Below are 25,302 nucleotides of genomic sequence, written 5' to 3' on the forward strand. Positions count from 1 at the left end.
AAAGGCTGTAGTTTATGAGTTATGCTCTAATGTCTGCTAATTAGCACAGTCCTGTATTGGTTCCTAAGCACGTTACACAGAGCGACGCTGTAAAGCTGTAGTTTATGAGTTATGCTCTAATGTCTGCTAATTAGGCACAGTCTGTATTGGTTCCCTAAGCACGTTACACAGAGCGACGCTGTAAAGCTGTAGTTTATGAGTATGCTCTAATGTCTGCTAATTAGCACAGTCAGTATTGGTTCCCTAAGCACGGTTACACAGAGCGACGCGTGTAAAGCTGTAGGTTTATAGTTATGCTCTAATGTCTGCTAATTAGCACAGTCAGTATGGTTCCCCCTAAGCACGTTACACAGAGCGACGCTGTTAAGCTGTAGTTTATGAGTTATGCTCTAATGTCTGCTAATTAGCACAGTCAGTATGGTTCCCTAAGCACGTTACACAGAGCGACGCTGTAAAGCTGTAGTTTATGAGTTATGCTCTAATGTCTGCTAATTAGCACAGTCAGTATTGGTTCCCTAAGCACGTTACACAGAGCGACGCTGTAAAGCTGTAGTTTATGAGTTATGCTCTAATGTCCTGCTAATTTGCACAGTCAGTATTGGTTCCCTAAGCACGTTACACAGAGCGACGCTGTAAAGCTGTAGTTTATGAGTTATGCTCTAATGTCTGCTAATTAGCACAGTCAGTATTGGTTCCCTAAGCACGTTACACAGAGCGACGCTGTAAAGCTGTAGTTTATGAGTTATGCTCTAATGTCTGCTAATTAGCACAGTCAGTATTGGTTCCCTAAGCACGTTACACAGAGCGACGCTGTAAAGCTGTAGTTTATGAGTTATGCTCTAATGTCTGCTAATTAGCACAGTCAGTATTGGTTCCCTAAGCACGTTACACAGAGCGACGCTGTAAAGCTGTAGTTTATGGAGTTATGCTCTAATGTCTGCTAATTAGCACAGTCAGTATTGGTTCCCTAAGCACGTTACACAGAGCGACGCTGTAAAGCTGTAGTTTATGAGTATGGCTCTAATGTCTGCTAATTAGCACAGTCAGTATGGTTCCCTAAGCACGTTACACAGAGCGACGCTGTAAAGCTGTAGTTTATGAGTTATGCTCTAATGTCTGCTTAATTAGCACAGTCCAGTATTGGTTTCCCTAAGCACGTTACACAGAGCGACGCTAGTAAAGCTGTAGTTTATGAGTTATGCTCTAACTGTCTGCTAATTAGCACAGTCAGTATTGGTTCCCTAAGCACGTAACAGAGCGACGCTGGTAAAGCTGTAGTGTTTATGAGTTATGCTCTAATGTCTGCTAATTAGCACAGTCAGTATTGGTTCCCTAAGCACGTTACACAGAGCGACGCTGTTAAGCTGTAGTTTATGAGTTATGCTCTAATGTCTGCTAATTAGCACAGTCAGTATTGGTTCCCTAAGCACGTTACACAGAGCGACGCTTGTAAAGCTGTAGTTTATGAGTTATGCTCTAATGTCTGCTAATTAGCACAGTCAGTATTGGTTCCCTAAGCACGTTACACAGAGCGACGCTGTAAAGCTGTAGTTTATGAGTTATGCTCTAATGTCTGCTAATTAGCACAGTCAGTATTGGTTCCCTAAGCACGTTACACAGAGCGACGCTGTAAAGCTGTAGTTTATGAGTTATGCTCTAATGTCTGCTAATTAGCACAGTCAGTATTGGTTCCCTAAGCACGTTACACAGAGCGACGCTATAAAGCTGTAGTTTATGAGTTATGCTCTAATGTCTGCTAATTAGCACAGTCAGTATTGGTTCCCTAAGCACGTTACACACAGCGACGCTGTAAAGCTGTAGTTTATGAGTTATGCTCTAATGTCTGCTAATTAGCACAGTCAGTATTGGTTCCCTAAGCACGTTACACAGAGCGACGCTGTAAAGCTGTAGTTTATGAGTTATGCTCTAATGTCTGCTAATTAGCACAGTCAGTATGGTTCCCTAAGCACGTTACACAGAGCGACGCTGTAAAGCTGTAGTTTATGAGTTATGCTCTAATGTCTGCTAATTAGCACAGTCAGTATTGGTTCCCTAAGCACGTTACACAGAGCGACGCTGTAAAGCTGTAGTTTCTGAGTTTATGCTCTAATGTCTGCTAATTAGCACAGTCAGTATGGTTCCCTAAGCACGTTACACAGAGCGACGCCTGTAAAGCTGTAGTTTATGAGTTATGCTCTAAAGTCTGCTAATTAGCACAGTCCAGTATTGGTTTCCCTAAGCACGTTACACAGAGCGACGCTTAAAGCTGTAGTTTAAGGAGTTATGCTCATAATGTCTGCTAATTTAGCACAGTCTGTATTGGTTCCCTAAGCAACGTTACAACAGAGCTGGACGCTGTAAAAGCTGTAGTGTCATGAGTTATGCTCTATGGTCTGCTAATTAGCACAGTCAGTATTGGTTCCCTAAGCACGTACACAGAGCGACGCTGTAAAGCTGTAGTTTATGAGTTATGCTCTAATGTCTGCTAATTAGCACAGTTAGTATTGGTTCCCTAAGCACGTTACACAGAGCGACGCTGTAAGCTGTAGTTTATGAGTTATGCGCTAATGTCTGCTAAATTAGCACAGTCAGTATTGTTCCCTAAGCACGTTAAACAGAGCGACGCTGTAAAGCTGTAGTTTATGAGTATGCTCTAATGTCTGCTAATTAGCACAGCTCAGTATTGGTTCCCTAAGCACGTTACACAGAGACGACGCTGTAAAGCTGTAGTTTATGAGTTATGCACTACATGTCTGCTAATTAGCACAGTCAGTATTGGTTCCCTAAGCACGTTTACACAGAGCGACGCTGTAAAGCTGTAGTTTATGAGTTATGCTCTAATGTCTGCTAATTAGCACAGTCAGTATGGTTCCCTAAGCACGTTACACAGAGCGACGCTGTTAAAGCTGTAGTTTATGAGTTATGCTCTAATGTCTGCTAATTAGCACAGTCAGTATTGGGTTCCCTAAGCACGTTACACAGAGCGACGCTGTAAAGCTGTAGTTTATGAGTTATGCTCTAATGTCTGCTAATTAGCACAGTCAGTATTGGTTCCCTAAGCACGTTACACAGAGCGACGCTGTAAAGCTGTAGTTTATGAGTTATGCTCTAATGTCTGCTAATTAGCACAGTCAGTATTGGTTCCCTAAGCACGTTACACAGAGCGACGCTGTAAAGCTGTAGTTTATGAGTTATGCTCTAATGTCTGCTAATTAGCACAGTCAGTATTGGTTCCCTAAGCACGTTACACAGAGCGACGCTGTAAAGCTGTAGTTTATGAGTTATGCTCTAATGTCTGCTAATTAGCACAGTCAGTATTGGTTCCCTAAGCACGTTACACAGAGCGACGCTGTAAAGCTGTAGTTTATGAGTTATGCTCTAATGTCTGCTAATTAGCACAGTCAGTATTGGTTCCCTAAGCACGTTACACAGAGCGACGCTGTAAAGCTGTAGTTTATGAGTTATGCTCTAATGTCTGCTAATTAGCACAGTCAGTATGGTTCCCTAAGCACCGTTACACAGAGCGACGCTGGTAAAGCTGTAGTCTTATGAGTTATGCTCTAATGTCTGCTAATTAGCACAGTCAGTATTGGTTCCCCTAAGGCACGTTACACAGAGCGACGCTGTAAAGCTGTAGTTTATGAGTTATGCTCTAATGTCTGCTATTAGCACACGTCAGTATTGGTTCCCTAAGCACGTTACACAGAGCGACGCTGTAAAGCTGTAGTTTATGAGTTATGCTCTAATGTCTGCTAATTAGCACAGTCAGTATTGGTTCCCTAAGCACGTTACACAGAGCGGCGCTGTAAAGCTGTAGTTACTGAGTTATGCTCTAATGTCTGCTAATTAGCACAGTCAGTATTGGTTCCCTAAGCACGTTACAACAGAGGCGACGCTGTAAAGCTGTAGTTTATGAGTTATGCTCTAATGTCTGCTAATTAGCACTGTCAGTATTGGTTCCCTAAGCACGTTACACAGAGCGACGCTGTAAAGCTGTAGTTTATGAGTTATGCTCTAATGTCTGCTAATTAGCACAGTCAGTATTGGTTCCCTAAGCACGTTACACAGAGCGACGCTGTAAAGCTGTAGTTTATGAGTTATGCTCTAATGTCTGCTAATTAGCACAGTCAGTATTGGTTCCCTAAGCACGTTACACAGAGCGACGCTGTAAAGCTGTAGTTTATGAGTTATGCTCTAATGTCTGCTAATTAGCACAGTCAGTATTGGTTCCCTAAGCACGTTACACAGAGCGACGCTGTAAAGCTGTAGTTTATGAGTTATGCTCTAATGTCTGCTAATTAGCACAGTCAGTATTGGTTCCCTAAGCACGTTACACAGAGCGACGCTGTAAAGCTGTAGTTTATGAGTTATGCTCTAATGTCTGCTAATTAGCACAGTCAGTATTGGTTCCCTAAGCACGTTACACAGAGCGACGCTGTAAAGCTGTAGTTTATGAGTTATGCTCTAATGTCTGCTAATTAGCACAGTCAGTATTGGTTCCCTAAGCACGTTACACAGAGCGACGCTGTAAAGCTGTAGTTTATGAGTTATGCTCTAATGTCTGCTAATTAGCACAGTCAGTATTGGTTCCCTAAGCACGTTACACAGAGCGACGCTGTAAAGCTGTAGTTTATGAGTTATGCTCTAATGTCTGCTAATTAGCACAGTCAGTATTGGTTCCCTAAGCACGTTACACAGAGCGACGCTGTAAAGCTGTAGTTTATGAGTTATGCTCTAATGTCTGCTAATTAGCACAGTCAGTATTGGTTCCCTAAGCACGTTACACAGAGCGACGCTGTAAAGCTGTAGTTTATGAGTTATGCTCTAATGTCTGCTAATTAGCACAGTCAGTATTGGTTCCCTAAGCACGTTACACAGAGCGACGCTGTAAAGCTGTAGTTTATGAGTTATGCTCTAATGTCTGCTAATTAGCACAGTCAGTATTGGTTCCCTAAGCACGTTACACAGAGCGACGCTGTAAAGCTGTAGTTTATGAGTTATGCTCTAATGTCTGCTAATTAGCACAGTCAGTATTGGTTCCCTAAGCACGTTACACAGAGCGACGCTGTAAAGCTGTAGTTTATGAGTTATGCTCTAATGTCTGCTAATTAGCACAGTCAGTATTGGTTCCCTAAGCACGTTACACAGAGCGACGCTGTAAAGCTGTAGTTTATGAGTTATGCTCTAATGTCTGCTAATTAGCACAGTCAGTATTGGTTCCCTAAGCACGTTACACAGAGCGACGCTGTAAAGCTGTAGTTTATGAGTTATGCTCTAATGTCTGCTAATTAGCACAGTCAGTATTGGTTCCCTAAGCACGTTACACAGAGCGACGCTGTAAAGCTGTAGTTACTGAGTTATGCTCTAATGTCTGCTAATTAGCACAGTCAGTATTGGTTCCCTAAGCACGTTACACAGAGCGACGCTGTAAAGCTGTAGTTTATGAGTTATGCTCTAATGTCTGCTAATTAGCACAGTCAGTATTGGTTCCCTAAGCACGTTACACAGAGCGACGCTGTAAAGCTGTAGATTATGAGTGATGCTCTAATGTCTGCTAATTAGCACAGTCAGTTTTGGTTCCCTAAGCACGTTACACAGAGCGACGCTGGTAAAGCTGTAGTTTACTGAGTTATGCTCTAATGTCTGCTAATTAGCACAGTCAGTATTGGTTCCCTAAGCACGTTACACAGAGCGACGCTGTAAAGCTGTAGTTTATGAGATTATGCTCTAATGTCTGCTAATTAGCACAGTCTGTATTGGTTCCCTAAGCACGTTACACAGAGCGACGCTGTAAAGCTCGTAGCTTTATGAGTTATGCTCTAATGTCTGCTAATTAGCACAGTCAGTATTGGTTCCCTAAGCACGTTACAGAGAGCGACGCTGTAAAGCTGTAGTTTATGAGTTATGCTCTAATGTCTGCTAATTAGCACAGTCAGTATTGGTTCCCTAAGCACGTTACACAGAGCGACGCTGTAAAGCTGTAGTTTATGAGTTATGCTCTAATGTCTGCTAATTAGCACAGTCAGTATTGGTTCCCTAAGCACGTTACACAGAGCGACGCTGTAAAGCTGTAGTTTATGAGTTATGCTCTAATGTCTGCTAATTAGCACAGTCAGTATTGGTTCCCTAAGCACGTTACACAGAGCGACGCTGTAAAGCTGTAGTTTATGAGTTATGCTCTAATGTCTGCTAATTAGCACAGTCAGTATTGGTTCCCTAAGCACGTTACACAGAGCGACGCTGTAAAGCTGTAGTTTATGAGTTATGCTCTAATGTCTGCTAATTAGCACAGTCAGTATTGGTTCCCTAAGCACGTTACACAGAGCGACGCTGTAAAGCTGTAGTTTATGAGTTATGCTCTAATGTCTGCTAATTAGCACAGTCAGTATTGGTTCCCTAAGCACGTTACACAGAGCGACGCTGTAAAGCTGTAGTTTATGAGTTATGCTCTAATGTCTGCTAATTAGCACAGTCAGTATTGGTTCCCTAAGCACGTTACACAGAGCGACGCTGTAAAGCTGTAGTTTATGAGTTATGCTCTAATGTCTGCTAATTAGCACAGTCAGTATTGGTTCCCTAAGCACGTTACACAGAGCGACGCTGTAAAGCTGTAGTTACTGAGTTATGCTCTAATGTCTGCTAATTAGCACAGTCAGTATTGGTTCCCTAAGCACGTTACACAGAGCGACGCTGTAAAGCTGTAGTTTATGAGTTATGCTCTAATGTCTGCTAATTAGCACAGTCAGTATTGGTTCCCTAAGCACGTTACACAGAGCGACGCTGTAAAGCTGTAGTTTATGAGTTATGCTCTAATGTCTGCTAATTAGCACAGTCAGTATTGGTTCCCTAAGCACGTTACACAGAGCGACGCTGTAAAGCTGTAGTTTATGAGTTATGCTCTAATGTCTGCTAATTAGCACAGTCAGTATTGGTTCCCTAAGCACGTTACACAGAGCGACGCTGTAAAGCTGTAGTGTATGAGTTATGCTCTAATGTCTGCTAATTAGCACAGTCAGTATTGGTTCCCTAAGCACGTTACACAGAGCGACGCTGTAAAGCTGTAGTTTATGAGTTATGCTCTAATGTCTGCTAATTAGCACAGTCAGTATTGGTTCCCTAAGCACGTTACACAGAGCGACGCTGTAAAGCTGTAGTTTATGAGTTATGCTCTAATGTCTGCTAATTAGCACAGCCAGTATTGGTTCCCTAAGCACGTTACACAGAGCGACGCTGTAAAGCTGTAGTTTATGAGTTATGCTCTAATGTCTGCTAATTAGCACAGTCAGTATTGGTTCCCTAAGCACGTTACACAGAGCGACGCTGTAAAGCTGTAGTTTATGAGTTATGCTCTAATGTCTGCTAATTAGCACAGTCTGTATTGGTTCCCTAAGCACGTTACACAGAGCGACGCTGTAAAGCTGTAGTTTATGAGTTATGCTCTAATGTCTGCTAATTAGCACAGTCAGTATTGGTTCCCTAAGCACGTTACACAGAGCGACGCTGTAAAGCTGTAGTTTATGAGTTATGCTCTAATGTCTGCTAATTAGCACAGTCAGTATTGGTTCCCTAAGCACGTTACACAGAGCGACGCTGTAAAGCTGTAGTTGATGAGTTATGCTCTAATGTCTGCTAATTAGCACAGTCAGTATTGGTTCCCTAAGCACGTTACACAGAGCGACGCTGTAAAGCTGTAGTTTATGAGTTATGCTCTAATGTCTGCTAATTAGCACAGTCAGTATTGGTTCCCTAAGCACGTTACACAGAGCGACGCTGTAAAGCTGTAGTTTATGAGTTATGCTCTAATGTCTGCTAATTAGCACAGTCAGTATTGGTTCCCTAAGCACGTTACACAGAGCGACGCTGTAAAGCTGTAGTTTATGAGTTATGCTCTAATGTCTGCTAATTAGCACAGTCAGTATTGGTTCCCTAAGCACGTTACACAGAGCGACGCTGTAAAGCTGTAGTGTATGAGTTATGCTCTAATGTCTGCTAATTAGCACAGTCAGTATTGGTTCCCTAAGCACGTTACACAGAGCGACGCTGTAAAGCTGTAGTTTATGAGTTATGCTCTAATGTCTGCTAATTAGCACAGTCAGTATTGGTTCCCTAAGCACGTTACACAGAGCGACGCTGTAAAGCTGTAGTTTATGAGTTATGCTCTAATGTCTGCTAATTAGCACAGTCAGTATTGGTTCCCTAAGCACGTTACACAGAGCGACGCTGTAAAGCTGTAGTTTATGAGTTATGCTCTAATGTCTGCTAATTAGCACAGTCAGTATTGGTTCCCTAAGCACGTTACACAGAGCGACGCTGTAAAGCTGTAGTTTATGAGTTATGCTCTAATGTCTGCTAATTAGCACAGTCAGTATTGGTTCCCTAAGCACGTTACACAGAGCGACGCTGTAAAGCTGTAGTTTATGAGTTATGCTCTAATGTCTGCTAATTAGCACAGTCAGTATTGGTTCCCTAAGCACGTTACACAGAGCGACGCTGTAAAGCTGTAGTTTATGAGTTATGCTCTAATGTCTGCTAATTAGCACAGTCAGTATTGGTTCCCTAAGCACGTTACACAGAGCGACGCTGTAAAGCTGTAGTTTATGAGTTATGCTCTAATGTCTGCTAATTAGCACAGTCAGTATTGGTTCCCTAAGCACGTTACACAGAGCGACGCTGTAAAGCTGTAGTTATGAGTTATGCTCTAATGTCTGCTAATTAGCACAGTCAGTATTGGTTCCCTAAGCACGTTACACAGAGCGACGCTGTAAAGCTGTAGTTTATGAGTTATGCTCTAATGTCTGCTAATTAGCACAGTCAGTATTGGTTCCCTAAGCACGTTACACAGAGCGACGCTGTAAAGCTGTAGTTTATGAGTTATGCTCTAATGTCTGCTAATTAGCACAGTCAGTATTGGTTCCCTAAGCACGTTACACAGAGCGACGCTGTAAAGCTGTAGTTTATGAGTTATGCTCTAATGTCTGCTATGTAGCACAGTCCGTATTGGTTTCCCTAGCAACGTTTACACAGAGCGATGCTGTAAAGCTGTAGTTTATGAGTTATGCTTAATCGTCTGCTAATTGAGCACAGTCTGTATTGGTTCCCTAGGCACGGTTACACAGAGCGACGCTGTAAAGCTGTAGATGTATGAGTTATGCTCTAATGTTCTGCTAGATTAGCACAGTCAGTATTGGTTTCCCTAAGCACGGTTACACAGAGGCGACGCTGTAAAGCTGTAGTTTATGAGTTATGCTCTAATGTCTGCTAATTAGCACCAGTCAGTATTGGTTCCCTAAGCACGTTACACAGAGCGACCGCTGTCAAGCTGTAGTTAATGAGTTATGCTCTAATGTCTGCTAATTAGCACATACAGTATTGGTTCCCTAAGCACGTTACACAGAGCCGCACGCCTGCGTAAAGCTGTAGTTTATGAGTTATGCTCTAATGTCTGCTAATTAGCACAGTCAGTATTGGTTCCCTAAGCACGTTACACAGAGCGACGCTGTAAAGCTGTAGTTTATGAGTTATGCTCTAATGTCTGCTAATTAGCACGCTCAGTATTGGTTCCCTAAGCACGTTACACAGAGCGACGCTGTAAAGCTGTAGTTTATGAGTTATGCTCTAATGTCTGCTAATTAGCACAGTCTGTATTTGGTTCCCTAAGCACGTTACACAGAGCGACGCTGTAAAGCTGTAGTTTATGAGTTATGCTCTAATGTCTGCTAATTAGCACAGTCAGTATTGGTTCCCTAAGCACGTTACACAGAGCGACGCTGTAAAGCTGTAGTTTATGAGTTATGCTCTAATGTCTGCTAATTAGCACAGTCAGTATTGGTTCCCTAAGCACGTTACACAGAGCGACGCTGTAAAGCTGTAGTTTATGAGTTATGCTCTAATGTCTGCTAATTAGCACAGTCAGTATTGGTTCCCTAAGCACGTTACACAGAGCGACGCTGTAAAGCTGTAGTTTATGAGTTATGCTCTAATGTCTGCTAATTAGCACAGTCAGTATTGGTTCCCTAAGCACGTTACACAGAGCGACGCTGTAAAGCTGTAGTTTATGAGTTATGCTCTAATGTCTGCTAATTAGCACAGTCAGTATTGGTTCCCCTAAGCACGTTACACAGAGCGACGCTGTAAAGCTGTAGTTTATGGAGTTATGCTCTAATGTCTGCTAATTAGGCACAGTTCAGTATTGGTTCCCTAAGCACGTTACACAGAGCGACGCATGTAAAGCTGTAGTTTATGAGTTATGCTCTAATGGTCTGCTAATTAGCACAGTCAGTATTGTTCCCTAAGCACGTTACACAGAGCGACGCTGTAAGCTGTAGTTTATGAGTTATGCTCTAATGTCTGCTAATTAGCACAGTCAGTATTGGTTCCCTAAGCACGTTACACAGAGCGACGCTGTAAAGCTGTAGTTTATGAGTTATGCTCTAATGTCTGCTAATTAGCACAGTCAGTATTGGTTCCCTAAGCACGTTACACAGAGCGACGCTTTAAAGCTGTAGTTAATGAGTTATGCTCTAATGTCTGCTAATTAGCACAGTCTGTATTGGTTCCCTAAGCACGTTACACAGAGCGACGCTGTAAAGCTGTAGTTACTGAGTTATGCTCTAATGTCTGCTAATTAGCACAGTCAGTATGGTTCCCTAAGCACGTTACACAGAGCGATGCTGTAAAGCTGTAGTTTATGAGTTATGCTCTAATGTCTGCTAATTAGCACAGTCAGTATTGGTTCCCTAAGCACGTTACACAGAGCGACGCTGTAAAGCTGTAGTTTATGAGTTATGCTCTAATGTCTGCTAATTAGCACAGTCTGTATTGGTTCCCTAAGCACGTTACACAGAGCGACGCTGTAAAGCTGTAGTTTATGAGTTATGCTCTAATGTCTGCTAATTAGCACAGTCAGTATTGGTTCCCTAAGCACGTTACACAGAGCGACGCTGTAAAGCTGTAGTTTATGAGTTATGCTCTAATGTCTGCTAATTAGCACAGTCAGTATTGGTTCCCTAAGCACGTTACACAGAGCGACGCTGTAAAGCTGTAGTTTATGAGTTATGCTCTAATGTCTGCTAATTAGCACAGTCAGTATTGGTTCCCTAAGCACGTTACACAGAGCGACGCTGTAAAGCTGTAGTTTATGAGTTATGCTCTAATGTCTGCTAATTAGCACAGTCAGTATTGGTTCCCTAAGCACGTTACACAGAGCGATGCTGTAAAGCTGTAGTTTATGAGTTATGCTCTAATGTCTGCTAATTAGCACAGTCAGTATTGGTTCCCTAAGCACGTTACAACTAGAGCGACGCGTGTAAAGCTGTAGTTTATGAGTTATGCTCTAATAGTCTGCTAATTAGCACAGTACAGTATTGGTTCCCTAAGACGTTACACAGAGCAGACGCTTGTAAAGCTGTAGTTTATGAGTTATGCTCTATGTCTTCCTAATTAGCACAGTCAGTATTTGGTTCCCCTAAGCACGTTTACCAGGAGCGACGCTGTAAACGCTGTAGGTTTATGAGTTATGCTCTAATGGACTGCTAATTAGCACAGTCTGTATTGGTTCCCTTAGCACGTTACTCAGAAGCGACGCTGTAAATGCTGTAAGGTTTATGAGTTATGCTCCTAATGTACTGCTAATTAGCAAGTACGTATTGGTTCCCTAAGCACGTACACAGAGCGACGCATGTAACGCTGTTGTGTATGAGTTATGCTCTAATGTCTGTCAATTAGCACAGGCAAGTATTGGTTCCCTAAGCCAACGTACACAAGCGTCAGCTGTAAAGCTGTAGTTTATGAGTTTTGCTCTAATGTCTGCTAATTAGCCATGTCTGTATTGGTTCCCTAAGCACGTTACACGAAGCGACGCTGTAAAGCCTGTAGTTTATGAGTTATGCTCTAATGTCTGCTAATTTAGCACAGTCTGTATTGGTTCCCTAAAGCAACGTTACACAGAAGCGACGCTGTAAAGCTGTAGTTTATGAGTAATGCTCTAATGTCTGTCTAATTAGCACAGTCAAGTATTGGTTCCCTAAGCACGTTACACAGAGCGACGCTGTAAAGCTGTAGTTTATGAGTTATGCTCTAATGTCTGCTAATTAGCACAGTCAGTATTGGTTCCCTAAGCACGTTACACAGAGCGACGCTGTAAAGCTGTAGTTTATGAGTTATGCTCTAATGTCTGCTAATTAGCACAGTCAGTATTGGTTCCCTAAGCACGTTACACAGAGCGACGCTGTAAAGCTGTAGTTTATGAGTTATGCTCTAATGTCTGCTAATTAGCACAGTCAGTATTGGTTCCCTAAGCACGTTACACAGAGCGACGCTGTAAAGCTGTAGTTTATGAGTTATGCTCTAATGTCTGCTAATTAGCACAGTCAGTATTGTTTCCCTAAGCACGTTACACAGAGCGACGCTGTAAAGCTGTAGTTTATGAGTTATGCTCTAATGTCTGCTAATTAGCACAGTCAGTATTGGTTCCCTAAGCACGTTACACAGAGCGACGCTGTAAAGCTGTAGTTTATGAGTTATGCTCTAATGTCTGCTAATTAGCACAGTCAGTATTGGTTCCCTAAGCACGTTACACAGAGCGACGCTGTAAAGCTGTAGTTTATGAGTTATGCTCTAATGTCTGCTAATTAGCACAGTCAGTATTGGTTCCCTAAGCACGTTACACAGAGCGACGCTGTAAAGCTGTAGTTTATGAGTTATGCTCTAATGTCTGCTAATTAGCACAGTCAGTATTGGTTCCCTAAGCACGTTACACAGAGCGACGCTGTAAAGCTGTAGTTTATGAGTTATGCTCTAATGTCTGCTAATTAGCACAGTCAGTATTGGTTCCCTAAGCACGTTACACAGAGCGACGCTGTAAAGCTGTAGTTTATGAGTTATGCTCTAATGTCTGCTAATTAGCACAGTCAGTATTGGTTCCCTAAGCACGTTACACAGAGCGACGCTGTAAAGCTGTAGTTTATGAGTTATGCTCTAATGTCTGCTAATTAGCACAGTCAGTATTGGTTCCCTAAGCACGTTACACAGAGCGACGCTGTAAAGCTGTAGTGTATGAGTTATGCTCTAATGTCTGCTAATTAGCACAGTCAGTATTGGTTTCCCTAAGCACGTTACACAGAGCGACGCTGTAAAGCTGTAGTTTATGAGTTATGCTCTAATGTCTGCTAATTAGCACAGTCAGTATTGGTTCCCTAAGCACGTTACACAGAGCGACGCTGTAAAGCTGTAGTTTATGAGTTATGCTCTAATGTCTGCTAATTAGCACAGCAAGTATTGGTTCCCTAAGCACGTTACACAGAGCGACGCTGTAAAGCTGTAGTTTATGAGTTATGCTCTAATGTCTGCTAATTAGCACAGTCTGTATTGGTTCCCTAAGCACGTTACACAGAGCGACGCTGTAAAGCTGTAGTGTATGAGTTATGCTCTAATGTCTGCTAATTAGCACAGTCAGTATTGGTTCCCTAAGCACGTTACACAGAGCGACGCTGTAAAGCTGTAGTTTATGAGTTATGCTCTAATGTCTGCTAATTAGCACAGTCTGTATTGGTTTCCTAAGCACGTTACACAGAGCGACGCTGTAAAGCTGTAGTTTATTAGTTATGCTCTAATGTCTGCTAATTAGCACAGCCAGTATTGGTTCCCTTAGCACGTTACACAGAGGGACGCTGTAAAGCTGTAGTTAATGAGTTATGCTCTAATGTCTGCTAATTAGCACAGTCAGTATTGGTTCCCTAAGCACGTTACACACAGCGACGCTGTAAAGCTGTAGTTTATGAGTTATGCTCTAATATCTGCTAATTAGCACAGTCAGTATTGGTTCCCTAAGCACGTTACACAGAGCGACGCTGTAAAGCTGTAGTTTATGAGTTATGCTCTAATGTCTGCTAATTAGCACAGTCTGTATTGGTTCCCTAAGCACGTTACACAGAGCGACGCTGTAAAGCTGTAGTTTCTTAGTTATGCTCTAATGTCTGCTAATTAGCACAGTCAGTATTGGTTCCCTAAGCACGTTACACAGAGCGACGCTGTAAAGCTGTAGTTAATGAGTTATGCTCTAAAGTCTGCTAATTAGCACAGCCAGTATTGGTTCCCTAAGCACGTTACACAGAGCGACGCTATAAAGCTGTAGTTATTATTATTATTATTATTATCGGTTATTTGTAGAGCGCCAACAGATTCCGCAGCGCTATAAACAAAGGGGGAGTACAACAAAACAATTATAGGGTAGAGAGGCCTGCCAAGAGTTGCACTGTTGTAGTCAGCTCTTAAGAAGATGATCTACAAACAGCTGGACTATTAGGCTTACATGCTAAGAGGGTTCAGGGGATTGCAGTGGAGGAGAGGAACTGGTATTAGGAAAGGTTAGCGTAGGTTGTATGCGTCCCTAAACAGTAGAGTCTTTAGGGAGCACTTGAAGCTTTTAAAACTAGAAGAGAGTCTTGTGGATCGAGGCAGAGAGTTCCACAAGATGGGAGCCAGTTTGGAGAAGTCCTGTAAACGGGAGTGTGATGAGGTGACAAGAGAGGAGGAGAGTAGGAGGTCGTGAGCAGAGCGAAGGGGACGGGAGGGAGAGTATCTGGAGACAAGGTCTGAGATGTAGGGGGGAGCAGTGCAGTTGAGGGCTTTGTATGTAAGAGTGAGAGTTTTGTGTTTGATCCTAGAGGCAAGAGGAAGCCAGTGAAGGGATTGGCAGAGAGGCGCAGCAGATGAAGAGCGACGTGTAAGGAAGATGAGTCTGGCAGAGGCATTCATTATGGATTGTAAAGGAGCTAGGCGGCAGGTGGGGAGACCAGAGAGGACAGAGTTGCAGTAATCAAGGCGGGAAAGAATGAGAGAGTGGATTAAAATCTTAGTTGTGTCTTGTTTAAGGAAGTGTCTAATTTTAGAGATGTTTTTAAGGTGGAAGTGGCAGGCTGTAGCCAAGGACTAAATGTGAGGAGTGAAGGAAAGATCTGAGTCAAATGTAACCCTGAGACATCGGGCATGCGGGGTAGGGGTAATGATGGAGTTGTCGACAGTTATAGAGATATTGGGGTGGAGATTTTGGAAGAAGGGGGGAAAATGAGGAGCTCAGTTTTGAAGAGATTTAGCTTGAGGTAGTGAGAGGACATCCAGGAAGAGATGTGAGAAAGACAGTTGGTGACACGGGTTAGCAAGGAAGGAGATAGTTCTGGTGCAGAGAAATAGATTTGGGTATCATTGGCATAGAAATTAAGGAGATAGTTCTGGTGCAGAGAAGTAGATTTGGGTGTCATCGGCATAGAAATGATATTGGAAACCGTGGGACTTAATTAGGGAACCTAGTGATGACGTATAGATTGAGAAGAGAAGGGGACCAAGGACAGAGCCTTGCGGTACTCCGACAGAAAGTGGTGACGGGGCAGAGGAGGCCCCAGAGAAGGCTACACTGAAGGTACGGTTTGACAGGTAGGAAGAGAGCCACGAAAGGGCTGTGTCACAGATGCCGAAGGATTGGAGGGTTTGGAGCAAAAGAGGGTGGTCGACAGTGTCAAAGGCTGCGGACAGATCAAGGAGGATAAGCAGAGAGAAGTGGCCTTTTGATTTAGCTGTAAGTAGGTCGTTGGTGACCTTAACAATAGCTGTCTCTGTGGAGTGATAGGGACGAAATCCAGATTGCAGCGGGTCAAGAAGGGAGTTTAACGTAAGGAAATGGGATAGGCGTGCATATACTAGTTTTTCGAGAAGCTTTGAAGCAAGAGGGAGGAGGGAAATTGGGCGGTAGTTGGATGGGGAGGTAGGATCAAGGGAAGTTTTTTTGAGGATAGGTGTGACCAGTGCATGTTTCATCGATGAGGGAAATGTACCAGTGCTGAGGAAGAGGTTGAAAATGTGTGTTAGTATAGGGGTAAGGGTAGCAGAGAGAGAGGGGAGCAGCTGTGAGGGGATAGGGTCAAGGGGACAGGTAGTGAGGTGAGAGCGCAGTATAAGTGCTGAAACTTCGTCCTCAGTAACAGGGGAGAATGAACTAAGTTTCAGGTTATGAGGGTTGTGGTTGAGTGAGAGTATTTGAGGGGGGGAGAGAATGGAATTGTGTTGAGAACTGATTTCATGTCTGATGGAATTAATTTTGTTAATGAAGTGACTGGCAAAGTCTTGAGCTGACAGAGAAGTTGTATTAGGAAGTGGAGGAGGGCGGAGGAGAGTATTGAAAGTGGAGAACAGACGTTTTGGGTTTGAAGAAAGATTAGAGATAAGAGTAGAGAAGTAGTGTTGCTTGTGGAGATTAAGGGCAGAGTAGTAGGAGTTCAAGACGAATTTGTAATGAAGAAAATCAGCTGAACTCCGTGATTTTCTCCAATGCCGTTCAGCAGTACGGGAACATCTGCGTAGGTACCGTGTCAGAGGAGTATGCCAGGGCTGGGGATGAGTGTGTGATTTCCTAGCAGTGGTAAGAGGGGCGAGATTGTCAAGGACGGATATAAGGGTGGAATTATAGTGGCGGATAGATTGTTCAGGGCAGGAAAAGGAGGAGAAGGATGAGAGAAGCGGTTGAAGGGAATTAGCAAGTTGTTGCTGATCTAAAGACCTAATGCTTCTGTGAAGTTTGGTGTGAGGAGTAGAAGGTGGGAGAGTTGTAGGAAGGGATGATATGTTGCAGGTAAGGAGATGGTGGTCAGAAAGAGGAAAAGGGGAGTTTGAGAAGTTTGGGAGAGTGCATCGATAGCTAAAGATCAGGTCAAGGGAGTGACCGTCTTTGTGAGTGGGAGAATCAGTCCATTGTGACAGACCGAAAGAGGAAGTGAGTTGCAGAAGTTGTTTAGCAGATGAGGCAGTGGGAGTGTTAAGGGGGATGTTGAAGTCGCCAAGAATGAGGGAAGGGGTGTCTGAGGAAAGGAAATAAGGAAGCCAGGCAGCAAAGTGATCTAAAAATTGAGTTGGGGAGCCAGGGGGGTGTTATATGACTGCAACACGTATAGAGAGGGGAGAGAATAACCGAATCATGTGTGTTTCAAATGAGGGAAATGTGAGGGAAGAGATGGGATGTATTTGTTGAAAGGTGCAACGAGAGGAAAGTAAAATACCGACACCACCTCCTTGTCTATTGCCAGACCTAGGAGTGTGGCTGAAATGGAGACCCCCATGTGACAGTGCAGCAGTGTATGCTGTGTCTGAAGCAGAGAGCCAGGTTTCTGTAAGACCCAGAAGGTTAAGAGAGTGGGAGATAAAGAGATCGTGGATAGGAGTGAGCTTGTTGCAAACAGAGCGAGAGTTCCAGAGTGCACAAGTGAAGGGGGAGGGGTTTTTAGATGTAAGAGGAATGCGATTAAGGTTACCAGAGTTTAGTTTATGAAGTCTATTGAAAGGCACACAAGGATGTGAAAGGTTAGGAGGTTGTGAGGGACCAGGATTAGGGGAGATGTCGGCCGCAGCTAGTATGAGCAAGAGGGAGAGTGACATGAGATGAGAAGCAGATTTGAAGTGATGAGACTGTTTGGCTGAAGTGCAGGGGGGAGAGAGAGTATTTAGGAATAAGTAGAGTTCATGAGTACAAAAGTAAGGTGAGTATAAGAGAGATGGGCTAATAAACAGTGCAGGTGGAGAGGGAAGGAGTAACTGAGTAATGTAGTTTGTTGTAGAGACAAGAGGTAGCAAAAAGGAATATGAAGATATTGATCATTATTCTGAAAGTGGGAACCAAGTAAACACATAAGACACAGTATTACAGCAGCACTTGCAGAAGGATACAATGAGATACAAAAACATAGTAATACAAGAGTACTTGCCTTGTGTCTTGCCCCTTGCCCAATCCTTGTCCAATTCTTGTATAATTCTTAAAAGTTAATGCCTCACTTATAAAATGTTCACTTTGAAAATGTGAACATATGCTATTGTTAAAAAGTACACAGCCCTGTAACCAATGCACTCACCCCTGTGCAATACTCTTCCCAAGCTAGTCTGCAATATATACAGGTAGGGCAGTCAGCTGAGTCCACTAAATTTACTTAATTGCTAATCAAAGACAGTTGGTAAGGCCAATTGGAATGTTAGAATCTGGTCAGGGTGAGATGAGTTAAGTAAACAGACAATAACATTTGGAGGGGGTTAAAACTGTGACATAAAAGAACTATACATTTTAGAGTTATAGCAAGTATTGATAAGGAGTGAGCATCACATGGCAATTAACTAGACATTAGAATTGAGACATTGGGAAAAACATTACAAAAAATGCAGGACTTAATTTTAACAGACTAAATTCAATTGCTCAATATATATATATATATATATATATATATATATATATATACACAGAGAGGGATTTGTTGTAAAATGACAGAAAAGCAGGGAATAGCAAGAGTTCAGTGCAGGGCCTTAGTTCACGTACCAAAAGAGGGATTTGTTGTAAAATTACAGAAAAGCAGGGAATAGCAAGAGTTCAGTGCAGGGCCTTAGTTCACGTACCAAAAAGAGGGATTTGTTGTACAATTACAGAAAAGCAGGGAATAGTAAGATTTCAGTGCTGGGCCTTAGCTCACGTACCTGAAAGCAGAAGAGACAGTAGGTTAACTCAGCATTCCTTAGCAGATGTCAGTAGGCAGTTTGATAGTTAGTAGCCAGCAGTGTGGAGAGTATTGAGTGTAGTTCTTGTATAATTCTTAAAAGTTAGTGCCTCACTTATAAAATGTTCACTTTGAAAATGTGAACATATGCTATTGTTAAAAAGTACACAGCCCTGTAACGAATGCACTCACCCTTGCGCAATGAGTTATGCTCTAATGTCTGCTAATTAGCACAGTCAGTATTGGTTCCCTAAGCACGTTACACAGAGCGACGCTGTAAAGCTGTAGTTTATGAGTTATGCTCTAATGTCTGCTAATTAGCACAGTCAGTATTGGTTCCCTAAGCACGTTACACAGAGCGACGCTGTAAAGCTGTAGTTTATGAGTTATGCTCTAATGTCTGCTAATTAGCACAGTCAGTATTGGTTCCCTAAGCACGTTACACAGAGCGACGCTGTAAAGCTGTAGTTTATGAGTTATGCTCTAATGTCTGCTAATTAGCACAGTCAGTATTGGATCCCTAAGCACGTTACACAGAGCGACGCCGTAAAGCTGTAGTTTATGAGTTATGCTCTAATGTCTGCTAATTAGCACAGTCTGTATTGGTTCCCTAAGCACGTTACACAGAGCGACGCTGTAAAGCTGTAGTTTATGAGTTATGCTCTAATGTCTGCTAATTAGCACAGTCTGTATTGGTTCCCTAAGCACGTTACACAGAGCGACGCTGTAAAGCTGTAGTTTATGAGTTATGCTCTAATGTCTGCTAATTAGCACAGTCAGTATTGGTTCCCTAAGCACGTTACACAGAGCGACGCTGTAAAGCTGTAGTTTATGAGTTATGCTCTAATGTCTGCTAATTAGCACAGTCAGTATTGGTTCCCTAAGCACGTTACACAGAGCGACGCTGTAAAGCTGTAGTTTATGAGTTATGCTCTAATGTCTGCTAATTAGCACAGTCTGTATTGGTTCCCTAAGCACGTTACACAGAGCGACGCTGTAAAGCTGTAGTTTATGAGTTATGCTCTAATGTCTGCTAATTAGCACAGTCAGTATTGGTTCCCTAAGCACGTTACACAGAGCGACGCTGTTAAGCTGTAGTTTATGAGTTATGCTCTAATGTCTGCAAATTAGCACAGTCAGTATTGGTTCCCTAAGCACGTTACACAGAGCGACGCTGTAAAGCTGTAGTTTATGAGTTATGCTCTAATGTCTGCTAATTAGCACAGTCTGTATTGGTTCCCTAAGCACGTTACACAGAGCGACGCTGTAAAGCTGTAGTGTGACAGACCCTTCTGTCAGGACTGAAAGAGTTAACTGTGTTTAGCTTTAAGAATCTAATTTCTAAAGACAGGTTTTCTGGCCTCAGCTATTGTGTGCTATAATTACATTTAAGTAATAAACAGGCCATTGTTTAATCACCCTCTGAGAGAAAACGCCTAAGTGATAAGAAGAGTCAAGAGTGTCTTGTGGTTGAAGTGTTTAAGTAATATAATCCTATTGTATCATGTCAAGGGCGCTTCTCCCTTTTATCTAATGTACAACATTCTTTCAACCCCCATCTGGGGGGGTCAAAAACCTGTATAAATCTGTATGCTGCCTTCAAATAAAGTAGTTATCCTGTTTTAAACCTGAAATGTGGAGCTTGGTCTCATGTTTGCAGGGAAACTGATCAAGGTTGTGAAGTGCTGATTCTGTATGCAGGACATTGTTCATCTGGTATTAACCCTTGGTATACAGTTGGTACCGTAACATTGGTGGCAAGCGACGGGAGAATCCTTATCGCCCAAAGGAGCAACTACGGATCCAGACCGAATGGGAACACCGTATGAAAGGCTAAAAAGAGCTACCCTTAAAGACCTGCTAGAGCAACGGGGCCAACAAACCAGTAACCTCAGGAAGAGGGAGATTATTGCAAGACTGATCGAGATGGACGGAGTATCAGGGCACGAAGGAACCAATGAGCCCAGCATGTCAGACAGAACCCCCGAAGAAGCAAGCTTTGACCGGGCGGTCAAAATAAGACTGGCACACTATGGCCCCAACCCATCTGCGGAAATTATCGACCGGGTCATAGCAGCTGTGGAGGCCAACCTACTTCGCCAAAGCGGCGCTGCAGCAGTCCAAGTCACCGCAACCCCAGTGGAAAAGAGAAAAGTGCATTTTACCACTTTTAAAAACTTTCTGGAAACAGAAGGAGAGATTGATGGGTACCTTGCGGATTTTGAGAGACAATGTGCACTACACCAGGTACCCGCAGAGGACTGGGTCACGATATTATCCGGAAAATTATCCGGCCGGGCCAGTGAGGCTTTTCGGGCCATTCCAGATGAGGAAGTTGGGGATTATAATACTGTGAAAGAGGCTCTGCTCTCCAGGTATGCGGTTACACCGGAGGCATACCGGAGGCGGTTCAGAGACACTGTTAAATTGGCTGTCGATTCCTACGTTGAGTGGGCATGTAAGGTGCACCGCACAGCATCGCACTGGATGGCGGGGTGCCAAGCCGTGTCTGGGGAAGAGGTGCTGCAGCTATTCCTGTTGGAACATTGCTTTGACAAGTTATCAGCAGGAGTTAGGGAGTGGGTTCGGGACCGTAAACCCTCCACCCTGCATGAAGCTGCTCGCTTGGCAGATGAGTATACGGATGCCCGCAAACTGGACACTGCTACCACTAAGCCCCCTGCTAAAGTGGAGTACAGACCCCCGGCCACCCCAGCAGCTGCCATTTACCAACCCCCGGCGCACCGCTATGCCACACAGCCTCCAGTCACGAACTACCCTCAGACAGCCCGGTTCACCTCACGGGATTACTCCCAGCCTATCCGGTGCTTTGGATGTAAGCAAATCGGACACAAAAGGTCGGAGTGTCCCCTCAACACGGCCAACCAAGCACAGTCCTGGAGGAGACCCGCCGGCGGAATCCCACGTAACCCTCAGCCCGCTGCCCACTGCGTAGAGGATCAAGAGTGTTGGGGCATCCTACATGAAGCAGACCCCGTACAAGCTGTCCATCGGGATAACCGGCAACAGCACCGGCAACTGGTTAAAGTAAATGGGAAGGAGGTCAGTGGTCTACGGGATACTGGTGCTACCATGACCTTGCTCCAAAAGAACTTGGTGTCCGAGAACCAGCACACTGGAGACACTGTGGCTGTGAGGGTGGCAGGGGGCACTGTGTTCCGCCTACCTGTTGCCCGGGTACATTTGGATTGGGGAGTGGGCGCTAGACATGTGAATGTGGGGGTCATGAGGGATTTACCAGCTGATGTTCTCCTTGGAAATGACTTGGCCCCACTTGTTTCGGCCTACGCTCCCATGGGTCCCGTTGATGTTAACCCGGTGACTACCCGTGCCCAGGCCCGTGCCACCGAGACCGACCCACCTGCTGCTGAGACCCAGGTAAGACTCTCTTCCCCGACTTATACCCTAGACCAGACCCCCTTGAGTTGGGATACCCCAGAGACGTACGGGAGGGAAACCCGGGAGGATCCGACCCTTCAGAAGTACAGGGCTAGGGCAGACACTGGAGAAGAGGGAGTAGATGGGGAACGTTATGAGTGGATGGGGGATAGGCTATATAGAATCCCCAAACCTGCCCAGAAAAGTACTGCCCTTCCGCCAAATCGGCAGCTGGTAGTGCCTGCGAAATACCGGCAAGAGATTCTGCGGATTGGGCACGATGTACCGTTAGCTGGACATCTAGGGTCCCGCCGCACCGCTCATAGGATCACCCAGAATTTCTTCTGGCCCAATTTTAACCGAGATGTGCGGGTATATTGTAGTACTTGTGACACCTGTCAACGGGTGGGTAAGCGGGGGGACCACCCCAAAGCTAGGCTTATGTCTATGCCTGTCATTGGGGAACCCTTTTCCCGCATAGCCGTTGACATTGTGGGTCCCCTTGCCAGGGCTAGTCCATCAGGTAAGAAGTATATTCTCACTGTGGTGGACTATGCCACTCGTTACCCAGAGGCAGTAGCACTGTCGAATATAGAGGCAGAGACAGTCGCTGATGCCCTAGTTAAGGTTTTTACTAGGGTCGGGTTCCCTAAGGAGATTCTCTCTGATCAGGGGACCCAGTTTACCGCGGTGCTCACCCAGCAGCTGTGGAAGGTGTGCGGCATTAAACCGTTGCTCAGTTCGCCTTATCACCCCCAGACTAACGGTCTCTGCGAGCGCTTTAATGGCACCCTCAAGCAGATGCTGAGGACCTTCACGGACACTTGCAGAGACTGGGAACGATTCCTGCCTCATCTGCTATTTGCGTACAGGGAGGTGCCCCAGGAGTCCACTGGGTTCTCTCCCTTTGAGTTACTCTATGGGAGAAGAGTCCGCGGCCCTCTGGACCTCATTAGAGGACACTGGGAGGGAGAGATAGAGCAGGAGGGAACCCCCATCGTGCCATATGTTCTGGAACTCCGGGACCGCATGGAGAAACTGTCTCTGATGGTAAGAGGGAATCTCCAGGTGGCCCAGGAAAGACAGAAGGGGTGGTACGATCAAGGTGCCCGGCAGCGGGTCTTCCAGGTTGGACAGAAGGTTTTGGTGCTCAAGCCTGTGAAGGCCAACAAGATGCAAGCATCTTGGCAGGGCCCGTATAAAGTGTTATCCCGGGTGTGTGATACTACCTATGTTATAGCCAGCTGTGCAGATGAGAGGATCCAGCGATCCTTTCATGTGAACATGCTGAAGGAGTATCAGGAGAGGCCAGAGGACGTAGCCGCAGTATGTGCCCCTGCTGCAGATGACCCAGAGAACTTACCCCTACCCGACTTATTAGAGAAGGACCCCCAGACTGACCTCACTAGTCTTGTGCAGCTAGGGGACCGGTTGAACCCTACCGAGAGGGTACAGGCAAGACAGCTCCTGTGGGAGAAGCAGGCGACGTTCTCCCAAGAGCCCGGCTACACTACCCTAGCTGTACATAAAGTAGAGACTCCTGGACAGAATCCCCTGCGACAGCCTCCCTACCGTATACCCGAAGCAGTCCGAGAAGGAATGCGGAAGGAGATACAGGAGATGGCCCGGCTGGGAGTGATCGAGCCCTCCGATAGTCCTTGGGCTTCCCCTGTAGTCCTGGTACCCAAGAAGGATGGAACCACCCGGTTCTGTGTGGACTACAGGCGGCTCAACGAGAGGACCACCACTGACGCCTACCCGATGCCCCGGGTAGACGAATTACTAGACCGTATTGCTAGGGGGCGCTATCTGACAACCATAGACCTGTGTAAAGGCTATTGGCAGATTCCCCTGGCCGAGGATGCTATCCCCAAGTCGGCATTCGTCACCCCATTCGGCCTGTACCAGTTTAAGGTCATGCCCTTTGGGATGAAGAATGCTCCGGCTACCTTCCAGCGTATGGTGGATAGACTCCTTGATGGCTTCCAGGAATTTGCTTGTGCATACCTGGACGACATTGCGGTTTACAGTGGGTCCTGGGAAGAACACCTTACCCATGTAGGGCTGGTACTGGACAAGATTCGGGCCGCTGGCCTGACCTTGAAACCGGACAAGTGCCATCTAGGTATGGCTGAAGTACAGTACTTGGGGCACCGAGTGGGGTGTGGGAGCCAGAGACCGGAGCCAGCCAAGGTAGAGGCTGTGGCTAACTGGCCCACACCTATCACTAAGACCCAAGTACTAGCCTTCCTGGGGACGGCCGGGTATTACCGACGTTTTGTCCCCGACTACAGTACTATCGCCAAGCCCCTGACTGACCTGACTAAAAAGAACCTCCCCAAACAGGTCCTGTGGTCTCCAGCTTGTGAAGCCGCGTTTCAGGCACTGAAGCAGGCCCTTGTGAATGCCCCTGTCTTGGCTGCCCCAGTTCCTAACAAACGTTTTCTCATTCATACAGATGCTTCCATGTATGGACTGGGGGCTGTACTGAGTCAAGTCGGGGAGGATGGAGGAGAGCATCCTGTCGCATACCTAAGCAGAAAGTTATTACCTCGGGAAGTAAGCTATGCGGCAGTGGAGAAAGAATGTTTAGCCCTGGTCTGGGCACTGAAAAAGTTGAACCCTTATCTATATGGACAGGAATTTTCCCTCATAACGGACCACAATCCCTTAGTCTGGCTCAACCGGGTCTCAGGGGACAATGGTAGATTGCTGAGGTGGAGTTTAGCCCTCCAGCCCTATAACTTCACCATCAGCTACCGGCCCGGTAAGCTAAACGGGAATGCCGATGGATTGTCCCGGCAAACTGATATGCCTACCACCACCCAGTCCGGTCATCCCCAAGTTGACCCGCCAAAGGGTCAAGCCGGGTCTGCCGGAGTGTTCCACAAGGGGGGAGCTATGTGACAGACCCTTCTGTCAGGACTGAAAGAGTTAACTGTGTTTAGCTTTAAGAATCTAATTTCTAAAGACAGGTTTTCTGGCCTCAGCTATTGTGTGCTATAATTACATTTAAGTAATAAACAGGCCATTGTTTAATCACCTTCTGAGAGAAAACGCCTAAGTGATAAGAAGAGTCAAGAGTGTCTTGTGGTTGAAGTGTTTAAGTAATATAATCCTATTGTATCATGTCAAGGGCGCTTCTCCCTTTTATCTAATGTACAACATTCTTTCAACCCCCATCTGGGGGGGTCAAAAACCTGTATAAATCTGTATGCTGCCTTCAAATAAAGTAGTTATCCTGTTTTAAACCTGAAATGTGGAGCTTGGTCTCATGTTTGCAGGGAAACTGATCAAGGTTGTGAAGTGCTGATTCTGTATGCAGGACATTGTTCATCTGGTATTAACCCTTGGTATACAGTTGGTACCGTAACATGTAGTT

The 25,302-nt window shown here is 44.8% G+C and overlaps 1 protein-coding gene across 3 annotated transcripts in view; it reads right to left on the reverse strand.

Annotated features, from left to right (window-relative positions):
* Positions 1 to 25,302, reverse strand: part of LOC128662555 (uncharacterized) — a 204,142-nt gene that overhangs the window by 38,237 nt on the left and 140,603 nt on the right. The window contains exon 9 of one of the 3 annotated variants that reach the window (XM_053716349.1): positions 18,453 to 18,501. The exons of the other annotated variants lie outside the window; for them this stretch is intronic. Within the exon in view, the coding sequence (XP_053572324.1) occupies positions 18,489 to 18,501 (13 nt within the window). The 3' untranslated portion in view covers positions 18,453 to 18,488. Of the gene's footprint in view, positions 1 to 18,452; positions 18,502 to 25,302 lie in introns of those variants that run through there. 3 annotated transcript variants of the gene reach the window in all.

The sequence above is a fragment of the Bombina bombina genome, chromosome 6, assembly GCF_027579735.1.
Source record: "Bombina bombina isolate aBomBom1 chromosome 6, aBomBom1.pri, whole genome shotgun sequence".
Lineage (NCBI taxonomy): Eukaryota > Metazoa > Chordata > Amphibia > Anura > Bombinatoridae > Bombina > Bombina bombina.